Source organism: Carassius carassius, chromosome 12 (genome assembly GCF_963082965.1).
Source record: "Carassius carassius chromosome 12, fCarCar2.1, whole genome shotgun sequence".
Classification (NCBI taxonomy): Eukaryota; Metazoa; Chordata; class Actinopteri; order Cypriniformes; family Cyprinidae; genus Carassius; species Carassius carassius.
The window spans coordinates 17,831,778-17,844,974 of NC_081766.1; the positions used below are offsets into that span (position 1 = coordinate 17,831,778).

Here is a 13,197-nt window from a genome sequence, read left to right on the forward strand (position 1 = left end):
GGAAGCTATAAAGGCACGAGCCGCGCAGCTGGCATCAGCTTCGCGCATTTCAGCAAGCGCTCTTTGTGTGCATGTCATTCTGTCTTGTCAGTCTTATTTATTGTTGTTTGTCACTATTAGCTCCTCAAAGAGTAAGCAATAGTCAAAGAGCAAAGCAAAGACGAGACATCTGAAAGGCGAATCCAGATCACGTTTCAGATTGTGTGTTCCTCGCTACATCACGAGTGGGGATACACGGTCTGTGCGCGGTCTGCCTGGGATCGATGCACACTGTTTCGGCTCTTGAGGGAGCCGACTGCCTACACTGGTACAAGCCAGTGTGGACGCTTCGATCCCGGAGGACTCTTCTCGAGAGGGAGTCTTCACCAGCATTCCTCGCGGCGTCGGTCCCGCTTTCGCCGAGGCAGAGCGGCGCCTGCATTCGCTGGGTTCGCAGATAAGATCTGCTGGAGGGTATGGAGACGGGCGCGTCCCTATCTCACCCGCCAGATCTGCCCGATCTCAGAGTTCGGAAGCCCGAGTGTTGCGGTCCTTCCCCCCGAGTGACAGCCGTGACACACCGCCTTTCTTTCTCCGAGGAGATTGAAACGGAGGGCGTCGATGACCTTGCAGTTGCACAAACATAAGCTGCATAAACATCAGTTGCACAGACAACAGTTGCACAAGCATCAGTTTCACAAGCATTTATAACGAGCAGCATTAATGAGGAGCGCAGCCCACGCAGTCAGCTCTCGGGAAAAATAAGGGGGCTCACTGTGCTTCTCGCATATCTGGGGACGGGTTGAAGACGGCTCTGCCTATCTCCACCCGTGTTCCCTAGATTTAGAGTTCGTTCTCGAGGTTCGGAAGCACGCGCAGCGGTTAATTCCCCCTCTGTGAACTCGCAGCTGCAGCTACTTATCTCCGAGGAGATTAATATTGTTTGTGTGACTAAGTGGCTCACGTGCTGCCGAGGCAACGCGTGTATTACATCATTTTCAGTTTTGATGTGAATCTTACCAAAACCAGACCGTCTTTACTCGTCTGATTGGTTAACTGCATTAATTCTGAGGAATTAAATTCAGTATCTATATGACTATGAGAAGTTAGAAATGAATTATATCAACAAGGCAGACCGTGTTTACTCGTCTGATTGTTTGTTTGCATTAAATTCTGAGGAATATAATGACATTTATTTCACTTTGATAAATTATATATACTGGAGGGGCTGCTGGGCGGGAGCAGGCCTCTCAGTCTATCGTCAACCAGGGTTTTCCCAGCCTAAGGCGGATCTGAGGGCCGTACTTCAGGCTGGGAGGCCCTCGGCTAAGAAGTCCTGACACGTTTCAGTCACGACTGCAGAGGGCGGCCCTATCTAGGCGTAGTATGGGATTCGACCGCGATGCAGGCATGATTGTCCCCTGGTTGTATCGAGTTGATCCTTATCTCAGTCAAGAAAGTCAAAGAAGGCCAGTCACTCACTGTCAAACAATTTCAGAGATTTTTGGGTCTGATGGCAGCTGCGTCCAACATGATACCTCTTGGCCTGCTGTACATGAGACCCCTACAGTGGTGGCTCAAGACCAAGGGATTTTCCCCGAGGGGCAATCCACTTCGAACTATCAAGGTCACGCGGCGCTGCCTCCGTGCCTTGGAAATGTGGAAGAAACCTTGGTTCCTGAATCAGGGCCCGGTGCTGGGAGCTTCTTGTCGCCATGTAATACTAGCGACGGATGCATCCCTCACTGGTTGGGGTGCAGTCATGAGTGGCCACCCTGCCCGTGGTCTGTGGAGCGGTCGCCATCTGAAATGGCATATCAATTGTCTAGAGATGCTAGGACAGCCACAGTTGACCCTCCAGAGTCGAGTCAGGTTCCTGTTGACCCTCCAGAGTCGAGTCAAGTTCCCGTTGACCCTCCAGAGTCGAGTCAGGTTCCCGTTGACCCTCCAGAGTCGAGTCAGGTTCCTGTTGACCCTCCAGAGTCGAGTCAGGTCACCGTTGACCCTCCAGAGTCGAGTCAGGTCACCGTCGACCCTCCAGAGTCAGGTCAGGTCAGGTCACCGTTGACCCTCCAGAGTCGAGTCAGCTTCCTGTTGACCCTCCAGAGTCGAGTCAGGTTCCCGTTTACCCTCCAGAGTCAGGTCAGGTCACCGTTGACCCTCTAGAGTCAGGTCAGGTCACCGTTGACACTCCAGAGTCAGGTCAAGTCACCGTTGACACTCATGAGTTAAGCACTACCACAGTGAGACCTCAGGAGTCAAGTCAGGTCACCGGTGATCTTCAAGGACAAAGGCAAGTCACCATTAATCTTCATGTGCAAAGTCAAGTCACCAATGATCTTCATGGGCAAGGTCAAGTCACCGACTATCTTCATGGGCAAAGGCAGGTCACCATTGATCTTCATGAGCAAATGCAATTCACCATTGATCTTCATGAGCAGAGTCAGGTCACCAATGATTTTCATGAGCAGAGTCAAGTCACAATTGATCTTCCTGAATCCAGTCTAAAATCTGCGGAACTACCAGAGTCTCTCCACATCTCTGCTGAACTACCAGAGCCTCTCCACGTCTCTGCTGAACTACCAGAACCTCTCCACCCTCTCTGCTGAACTACCAGAGCATCTCCACGTCTCTGCTGAACTACCGAAGCCTCTCCATGTCTCTGCTGAACTACCAGAGCCTCTCCTCGTCTCTGCGGAACTTCCAGAGCCTCGTCACGTCTCAGCCGTACTCTCTGAGCGCTCAACTGATCCTGTCGTGGCCACAGAGGCCACCCTTAACTTGTTCATGTTCTCTGTTTCAGAATTGCCTATCCAGACTTGCTCTCCTGTGTCATCGATCCCACTGTGGTGGTCCTCGGCGCCGCCCTGGTGGGCTCCTGTCTCGACCGCACGGATGTGGTGGTCTTCTGCACCGCCCTGGTGGGCTTCTGTCTCGACCGCACGGATGTGGTGGTCTTCTGCACCGCCCTGGTGGGCTTCTGTCTCATCCGCACGGATGTGGTGGTCTTCTGCGCCACCCTGGTGTTTCTGACTCAACCGCATGGCTCCAATTCCACCTTGCTCCACCCTGGATTCCTGCCCTGTCGGTTCGGCCCTGGGCCACTGAACTTTCTGTTCTCTCATGGACTTGTGTTTTGTTGTTGTTTTTGTTCTTCATGTGCAAAGTCAAGTCACCATTGATCTTCATGTGCAAAGTCAAGTCACCAATGATCTTCATGGGCTAAGTCAAGTCACCAATGATCTTCATGGGCAAAGTCAAGTCCCCAGTGTTCTTCATGGGCAAGGTGAGGCCACCGATTATCTTCATGGGCAAGGTCAAGTCACCGACTATCTTCATGGGCAAAGGCAGGTCACCATTGATCTTCATGAGCAAATGCAAGTCACCATTGATCTTCATGAGCAGAGTCAGGTCACCAATGATCTTCATGAGCAGAGTCAAGTCACCATTGATCTTCCTGAATCCAGTCTAAACTCTGCAGAACTACCAGAGTCTCTCCACATCTCTGCTGAACTTCCAGAGCCTCTCCACGTCTCTGCTGAACTACCAGAGCCTCTCCACGTCTCTGCTGAACTACCAGAGCCTCTCCACGTCTCTGCTGAACTACCGCAGCCTCTCCACGTCTCTGCTGAACTACCAGAGCCTCTCCTCGTCTCTGCGAAACTTCCAGAGCCTCGTCACGTCTCAGCCGAACTCTCTGAGCGCTCGACTGATCCTGTCGTGGCCACGGAGGCCACCCTTAACTTGTTCATGTTCTCTGTTTCAGACTTGCTCTCCTGTGTCATCGATCCCACTGTTGTGGTCCTCGGCTCCGCCCTGTTGGGCTCCTGTCTCGACCGCACGGCTGTGGTGGTCTTCTGCGCCGCCCTGGTGGGCTTCTGTCTCGACCGCACGGCTGTGGTGGTCTTCTGCGCCGCCCTGGTGGGCTTCTGTCTCGACCGCACGGTTGTGGTGGTCTTCTGCGCCGCCCTGGTGGGCTTCTGTCTCGACCACACGGTTGTGGTGGTCTTCTGCACCGCCCTGGTGAGCTTCTGTCTCGACCGCACGGATGTGGTGGTCTTCTGCGCCACCCTGGTGGGCTTCTGTCTCGTCCGCACGGATGTGGTGGTCTTCTGCGCCGCCCTGGTGGGTTTTTGACTTAACCGCATGGCTCCAATTACACCTTGCTCCACCCTGGATTCCTGCCCTGTCTGTTCGGCCCTGGGCCACTGAACTTTCTGTTCTCTCATGGACTTGTGTTTTGTTGTTGTTGTTTTTTTGTTTTTGTTTTTTTGGCACTTCCTGTCTCTGTTACCCTCTATTACCTGGCCCTCCATCCCTCCCCCTGATCCTCCGTCGGTCCACCTCCCTCCTGGGCTCCTTGTTTTTGTTTTCTGCACTTCTTGTCTCTGTTTCCCCATTTTACCTGGCCCTCCGTCCCGCCCCCTGGTCCTCCGCCGCTCCACCTCCCTCCTGGTCTATGTGTTCCTTGGTCTCTTCTTGGGTTCGGGTGGAGCATCTGGTAGCTGCTCCGTGGAGGAGGGGGTAATGTCACGCTGTCTGGTCTCTGTTTCCCTGAGTCTCCACTAGTGGTCTCACTTCCCCATAGGCACCTCACCATAGGCACTACAATTCCCACTAAGCCTTGTCCCTTCATCACAGTAATTGCACTCCTGTTAATTGCACTCAGGTGTCTTCACTTGTTAGTCATTATCCTCCCTATATTAACCAGTCCTTTTCTGTTTGTCTGCATGGAGTCCTTACTTTCCGTCACCTGGTTTCCTCGCGTTCCTAGTTTTCGAGTTCCTGTTCCTGTTCCTGTTTGTTTGTTTTTTTCTGTTTAGGACTGATGTTTGGTTACGACCCCGGCTTGTTTTGACTCTGATTGTGGATCACCCAATAAATCTCACGCTGCACTTGGATCTCTCGTCTCCTGTGTTCCCGAACATGACAGGAACTAGTTAATGATGAGAATTCATCCCTAAATTAAAGTGTTACCAACGTGGAGACATCGGCACAACAGCTTTCAAGTGTTTCAGAAGGCATCCTTGTAATTATATGTGAAATTCTATGTGCTCGAGTTGCACACCGTTAGAGGGTGTATGGGGGAAAAAAAGAAAGAGCAAATTACATATTTTTCCATCAGAGTACGTTAGAATTCATTTGAACCAACTTTACCTTTCAAGAGATTAGGGTCAGTAAGATTGTTTCATGTCTTTGAAAGAAATCTCTTATACTTACCAAGGTTGCATTTATTTGTTCAAAACAGCAATGTTGTAAAACATTATGATAACATAAAATAACTGTGTTCTATCTGAATATATTGAAAAATTTAATTAATCTCTGTTTGAAATATAAATCTTTTGTAAAATTATAAATGTCTTCACTGTCTCTTTTATTCCATTGAATGTGTCCTATATAAACACATATATTTATCCTAGAAATATAACTCATGAGAACTGAAAAGCCTGTCAAAGCTTTCAGTAGCAACTCAGTCAACTTAGTCAGTTTAAAGATGTATGAGAATAAGGAAGGCAGCTGTTTCCCATGTTTGATGAGAGACACTAACTTTGAAGATGTGGAAGTCGATCATAGAACATTTCAACAACATCAAAAATGTTTAAACAATCTTATGTTATTCTGTTGAGCCATCAGAGGGTTGGGAAACACATCTGTCAGTATTTGTTTGTATATATTAGAATGAAACCAGGAGTTTTCTATGACAAATAAAGGAACTGACTGCTCCTTTGAGACCATACTCTCACAAGTTCTTCTACTAATCTATATAATGTTTTTGTTAGACATTGAACTTGGGTAAATAGAAATGTGGGTAAATACAAATTTCAGTATTATGGATGAATGAACTGTTGCCCACAATACTGATGTCATCACTGAAATAACATGCTAAATTTTTGCTCATGCTCTCAATTAAGGCTGGAATTATCATCTGAAATCTGACCTTGTCAACAACACATTATGTTTGAGTTCTAGCCACAGTGCTTAATCTGAGTGGAATGAAGTTATTAGTATCTATTTAAGTTCTTTACTTTACAACTTTATAACTCAAATTCTTAAAAATATAGGTTCTTTGTTGGCATTTATGGTTCAGTGAAAAACCTTCATCATCCATGGAAACTTTCCATTGCGATACAGACTCTTTATAGCGTAAAAGGGTTCTTTAGAAAATGTTCTTCTCTCTCTCTCTCTCTCTCTCTCTCTCTCTCTCTCTCACACACACACACACACACACACGTTTGTTTTTGTGAAAAGTGGGGACATCCCATAGGCGTAATGGTTTTTATATTGTACAAACTGTATATTCTATGGTCCTTCACCAACCCTACACCTAACCCTAACCATTTGTGCATTTTTACTTTCTCAAAAAAACTAATTCTGTATGATTTATAAGCGTTTTGAAAAATGGGGACATGGGTTATGTCCTCATAAGTCACCCTCTCCTTGTAATACCTGTGTCATACCCATGTCATTATACAGAGTTGTGTCCTGATATGTCACAACAGAAATAGTTATTTTAAGAACTGTTCACAGAAATGGACTTTAGGGAACCCCAAATGGTTCTGCTATTGCATTAAAAAAATCCTTTCTTTTAAAAATTGCCTCTTAATTCAGGTGCTCTCTTATTGTTAGATGGCAAATCATTCAGCTTCCCTGTCATAAATATGATTGAGATGAGGTCCAAGCATACATCCCTAAACAAATTGAAGCTCATTCCTTGAGCATGAGTTCTCCGATAAGTGCTGGTGCATGTCAGGTCATCTGCATTCTTCAGGCTTTCCCACAAAACCATTATCATTTCAAGACTAGCTAATTGGAGGTTGTTGACAAGAATCACCCATTAATTTATCACCTTAACAAAAAGCTTAATCATGTAGACTTTTGTGAGCTGAAATATGAGAGCTTAAATGGACCGGGATGAGGATGCTCGTGACGATAACAGGGAGAGAGTGCTGGTGAAGAGTAAGAAGGACCCTTGTGGAACAGGACCTTTTGTTCGGGACCAGAGACTTCCAAAGATGTTTTGTCTGACACAGGATCTGCACCTCTGATTTGCTGCATTGTTTCAGAGAAAGGTTTGAGTGCCTTAAGGCAGCTCTGCAAGTCTCTGAAGGGACAGTATGAGGTTTAAAAGCCCCCTGGTGAAAGTCAAACAAGGCTTTTGCCTCCCGGGTGGTCCTTCATGGAAGTTACTCTTCAATACTTTAAGTAAGTCTCTCAGGATTTTGCTCATTGTGGTACATGGATTCTTCATGTTAGCCTAAGCATGTACTCTTGTCTTAAAAGTATCAGGAAATAAGGAGGAAATAATTTTAGATTAAAAATGGTGGAAAGACAATGGAGCTGGTGGGACTCTTGATAGATACATTGTTTGATAAAATGATCGATTTTTTAAGCCACTGATTCCCAGGGAATTTCGAATAAATCTTTGGAATAACAGTTTTATTTATGAAAATAATAATAATAATAATAAACAAAATTCCAGTGTCATGGTTTAGTTCACATGGAATGCATGAACTGAAAATAATAATATCTTAAATGTAATGCAATTTGCCAAATACATGAATGTTAATGTGAGTAAATGAGGTCTATTGTTCTATAAAGTTGTTACTGCCTAGATGCTAGAGTAAATAAGGACATTACTGTTCAAAAGTTTAGAGTAAGTTCTGTTAAACATCACAACTGTTGTCAACTTCGATAATAAGAAGAAATATTTCTTGGGTACCAAATCAGCATAAAGGCTTCTGCTGATAATTCAGCTTTGCCATCAGGAATACATTACATTTAAAAAAAAAAAAAAAAAAAAAAAAAAAATATATATATATATATATATATATATATATATATATATATATATATATATATATATATATATATATTGAGGGATTGAACAGCCAAGCTTTTTATGGGGTCACTGCACTAAAACGGATTTGAAAGAGTGGAGACTGTCGCTTCTCAGAGATTTTTTGGGGTCAGATTTCAGCAGTCCGTAGCGCTGTTTAGTGCTGAGACTGAGGCAGTCTTTGTTCAGCCAGTCTGAGGTGAGAGACCAGAGAGTCAGTCAGGAGGAGAGAAGTGAGAGAGGACACACAGAGAGTGGGTGACAACAATCTGGAAGTGCTGATTTCCAAGTTTTTGCACTAATTTTATGCTCAAACCACTGAAGAAAATGAAACTTTGGTAAGTGACTTGGATGAATAAATAATTCATCATGCAAACAGTTGTGGACATTTGTGTAGTGTATTTGCGTTTAACATCACTGCATTCGCCTAGGCTCCTGCCGTGGCTCGTTGGTGCACATCTCGTCCTGGGTTCTCTCTCATCTGTACTTCATGTCATGGAAGGTAGGTGGATGTTTTCAGTTTTTTTAAAACACAAGTCCACTTTTAGTACTGTATTGATTGACAAGTAAACTGTAAAAAGTGAGTAAAGTTATACTAAGACGCTATTTCTAAGATGTGACCGTAAAAATGACTTTAACTGATGTTGTACAGTATGTATTCTGTTTGTTTGATTTAGTGATTCCTTAAAACATTTATATATATATATATATATGTGTGTGTGTGTGTGTGTGTGTGTGTGTGTGTGTGTGTGTGTGTGTGTGTGTGTGTGTGTGTGTGATGTAAAAAACATGACAGAGTTGTTGACAGGTTCGATGATGACTAAGGTGTCCATATGTCAGCATGCATACTTGATATGATTTATTTACTTGATGATGATTTAGGCTATGAAATCATCAAATTAAAATGCTTAAGCTTTAATGTAGAGCAGTATGTGTTTGTGTGTGTGTGTGTGTGTGTGTGTGTGTGTGTGTGTGTGTGTGTGTGTGTGTGTGTGTGTGTGTGTGTGTGTGTGTGTGTGTGTGTGTGTTTGTGTGTGTGTGTGTGAAGAGATGCTACATCAGTTATAGATCTTCTGATGCCTTATAGTCACTTGGCAAACTTCCAATTGAATTTTAAAATGTAGATGTGGGTGTGATTTCAGATCTAGATAGATGTCTGTTTCAGATATTTGTCCAATATTGCATTTATATTATAAAGCAAATGTTTCTTTTATCTTATTTTTGGTATAATGTTGGTATTTTAGTTTACTTAACCTGACATTACATTCGTGAAGAGTGAACCAGTAGAGTGAACCAAATGAGTGAACGCTGAGAGGAGATGCACTGTGAAATTTTAACATTCTCTGCTCCAGGCCTAGACATTGTGATTATCTAACTACTGTCTTTATATGATGAATATTATCATTATTATTAATTGTGCTGTAAGTGTTTAGGTTTACTAAAACTTAGTTAGTCTTAAAGAATCACTTGCAGAGGTTATAGTTCATCTGATCCACCAACCATTTCACAGCATCCTTCTTATAATAAAGTTTGTCTGCTTGTCATCAGGTGTGATGTGGTCACCTGTGGAGATTTGGAATTAGGTGACATGCAGTAACATTATGTTGTCTGATGAGCCCAGTGTTGTCATTCAGTTTCTCTGGGCACCTATAGAACAGGTCGGAGCGGGCAGGGGACCTCTCTTTTAGAGATATTGTTTTGTTTGCTTCCATTGCTGTCCAAAGCTTGGTACAGTTTCACAGATTGCAATTTTCAACACAGTTATGTGCTCAGAAGTCTGGAGTGGCCTAAAATTGAAGGATAACATCAACAGCAACATCAACAGATTGTTATGTCTGGTTTTAATGTAAAAATGCTGTTCAAAAGTACTATTGTGAAATACTATAATTTAAAATAACTTTCTATTTTGAAATTGGCATTTATTCCTGTGATGCAAAGTTGAATTTTCAGCATCATTACATCATTACATCTTCAGTGTCACGTGATTCTTCAGAAACTACTCTAATATGCTGAATCTGTGCAAAAGAAAAATTTCTTATCAATGTTGAAAACAGTTGTGGCGCTTATTATTTTTGTGGAAACTAATACTTTTTTCAGGATTCTTTGATGAATTGAAAGATCAAAAGAACAGCATTTATTTTATTTTTTTTACCTTTCATCAATTGATTATATTTTTGCTGAATAAAGTATTCATTTCTTTAAAAAAATAGAAACAGTTACTGACCCCAAATTTTTGAACAATAGGGTAGAATTGAACATTAACCAAAACCAGTATATTTTTTAAGTATTGTTTGTTTGTATTAACTGAAGTATTACCAATTTTATGACAATATGTGGCTCTCAAGTATTAGATGACAAAAAATAAATAGAAAATTATACTGAAAGCTCGAAAAAGAAAATGGCTTATTCTGTCTGATCATAGGCTTGATTGAGTCCTCAGATAAAAAGGGCTAAATAAATAATAAAAAAAAATAGCAAATTCAAATAAGCCTCTTAACATCTGCTTAATTTGTGAGTAAAAACTAAAAAAAAAGTGAGAGCGTGAGATGCTTTTGTATCCTCATTATGTTCATTATTTTAGGCAGTTAATTCAACCTAATTTCTCTTCCAATCTTGTTATACTGAATAGCATGTAGGGTTCCTTTTCCAGGAGCCTTTAATACACACTCTAATCGTAACCTATTTCTATTTGTGATGTTTATTTGCGCAGAGAATATCTGTCATTTGTCTTGAATTGTCTTACTATTTTTAGTTATATAGCATATAGCAATATTGATAGCCAAATGTATATATTTTCTGTTTCCCTTTGAAATTACACTGATATTCAGTTGAGTTGTTTCATATTCTGTATTTGTGGGATTTATTTGAGAGGCTCGTGAATGTTATATGTTGTGTTTGGAGCTCAGCTTCTGCAGCAAAACTGTTTGAGGAGTGATCAGACACTATTTTTGATACTAAAATGGGTCTTTGACAATTTTGTCTCTCTTCCACGTATTCTTTTCAGCATGAGATTTGCATCTATTACTGAGATTGTTGAAGTGAAAGCTGGTACTGCTGCTGCAGTTTGATTCATTTCTGCACTGCTCATTTCTCAAACATGTCTTGCAACTGATGTTGTAAACTATGCAAAAGTTGGCATAATTTATGGCATCATGTTTGCCGGGGATGTTGATGCTGTGTTTCAACATTATTTATATTGAGAGGAAGGAGCCCTGAAAAAAAAATAATGTTCAGCATTAATCAAATTCAGCTTTTATCAAATGCTCACATTAGTCAAATGCCTTCGAGCTCTTCCCTGCTGTGAGAACACCTGCCTGGGTAGCCCTCTAAAGTTAACAAAACTGTTAATGCTGTTAATGCTGAAAGCACATTGACTCTAAAAGTGACATCATCGTTGTGCAAGAAGTTCCGGTTCATCGTTTTTTTTCTGATATACAATATATCCATTTAGCCCTTACAGTGATATATTACACACCGGAAAATTCACAGTATGGAAAGAACACATCAGCCCTCCAGCCCCCAACAAAACTAACTCATTTTAGTCACTCAGGTGTGGGTATATATTTGTTCTATATATATATATATGTGTGTGTGTGTGTGTGTGTGTGTGTGTGTGTGTGTGTGTGTGTGTATATATATATATATATATATATATATATGTATGTATGTATTATATATATATATATATATATATATATATATATATATATATATATATATATATATATATATATATATATATATATATATACGTATATGTGTGTGTGTGTGTGTATCATTAATTATTTATTATTATTAATTATTGTTTATCTATTCAAATAATTATTAATTGAATTCTTTTCATTAGATGAAAAGATGAAGTAGAATCTTTATCACAATATAAGCAAACAATATAAACAAATATAAAATTAAATAAACAAATATATTATTATTAATAAAAAGATTAATACAACAATAAATATTATTACTACCACTAATGTATTTATTTATTTATTTATTTATTTATGTGCTGTAAAGAATAATTACTATTAATTATATAATAATAATTATTATTATTATAATTAATATTATGTATCATTTGTATTAGTAATGTTATTTGTAGTCATAATTATTAGGTAACACTTTAGTATAGGGACCAATTCTCACCGTTAACTAGTTGCTTATTAGCATGCCCTTTACTTTATTGGCTGTTTATTAATACTTAGAAAGCAAATAATCTGCATAACCATATTCTACATCATTATCCCACCCAATAACTACCTTACTAAATATCAATAATCAGAAAATTAGGAGTTTACTGAGCTAAAAGTCGTAGTTGTTGGTTTGGAAATAGCGAGAACTGGACCTTAAAATAAAGTGTGACCCATTATTATTTGTTTGTTTATCTAATAAAATTATTATTATTTAATTATATATTTATATGTACATTTACATATTTATTTATATAAAGGATCTGTCTGTCTGGGTGCTTAAATTAAGAGCTTTGTTCAAGGGCACAATGGCTTGCTTCTTGAGGGTAAACCTCCAGTGAGCCTTAACAACTACACCACAGCACCCACAAGTATGTTTCTCTGGGTTAATAGTCAATACTCTGCTCCTCTAATGATGTCCATTAGGTTGGTTGTCAAATCTCATTGGATTTTTCTTTACTCTGAGAGTAAACCACAACTATTCAAAGAAGCAAAGTCAGGCACATTTAACAGGCATTTAAACAAACTGTAATATTAACTTAGCATTTTGCAAATGTTATTGACAGATATATAGTTAGATCATGTTTAATTAGAAGTTTGGTCATGTAATGATGTGCACTCACTCCTAAAACCCTTATTAAACCTGGTATTAACATCTTGATCCGATCACAAACCCTGTATCCCACATCAAAACATTATCTTCAGCTACTATGGAAACATGGAAGATGTTTATTTACAGTGTTTAATATTATTTCAAATCAGTGATCACCCCAACAAACCTTTTGAGGGCTGCTTGTTCTCTTTCTGTGAACACTCCCTCATGCAGTTCTGTAATCAATGTCACACACTGCTTTCATGGTACCAAAGAAAACATCCACTAATACATAGGGCAAGCCAAAGATAACTCAACTACCAAAATATTTGGCAAGATCTCACTGTGGTGTGGAGGTGACCATGTTGCTGGGGTTCATCTCATGGCACATTATTTAAATGAAGTAGTTTGTTCAAAGAAAAGGCCGGTGCTTTCACTGGATATTGAGAGGAATTGACTGTAACTATAATAGGTGGGTGGATGGCTACTTATTTCAATTTCAGTTCATGCTTGTTTTTTTCTGTGTTCTTTTTAAATCTATATTTCTTTTGTACAGTGGCCCTAAAAAGTTGCTGGACACTTTTTTTGTCTTTCATTTA

At 40.6% G+C, this 13,197-nt stretch overlaps 1 protein-coding gene across 2 annotated transcripts in view; it reads left to right on the forward strand.

The window, feature by feature from the left end:
* Window positions 1–8,026: 8,026 nt before the first annotated feature.
* Window positions 8,027–13,197, forward strand: part of LOC132154984 (collagen alpha-1(XV) chain-like) — a 47,703-nt gene continuing 42,532 nt past the window's right edge. For both annotated transcript variants that reach the window (XM_059563741.1, XM_059563742.1), the window contains exons 1-2: window positions 8,027–8,154; window positions 8,248–8,318. In XM_059563741.1, the coding sequence (XP_059419724.1) occupies window positions 8,123–8,154; window positions 8,248–8,318 (103 nt within the window). In that variant the 5' untranslated portion in view covers window positions 8,027–8,122. The remainder of the gene's footprint in view (window positions 8,155–8,247; window positions 8,319–13,197) is intronic.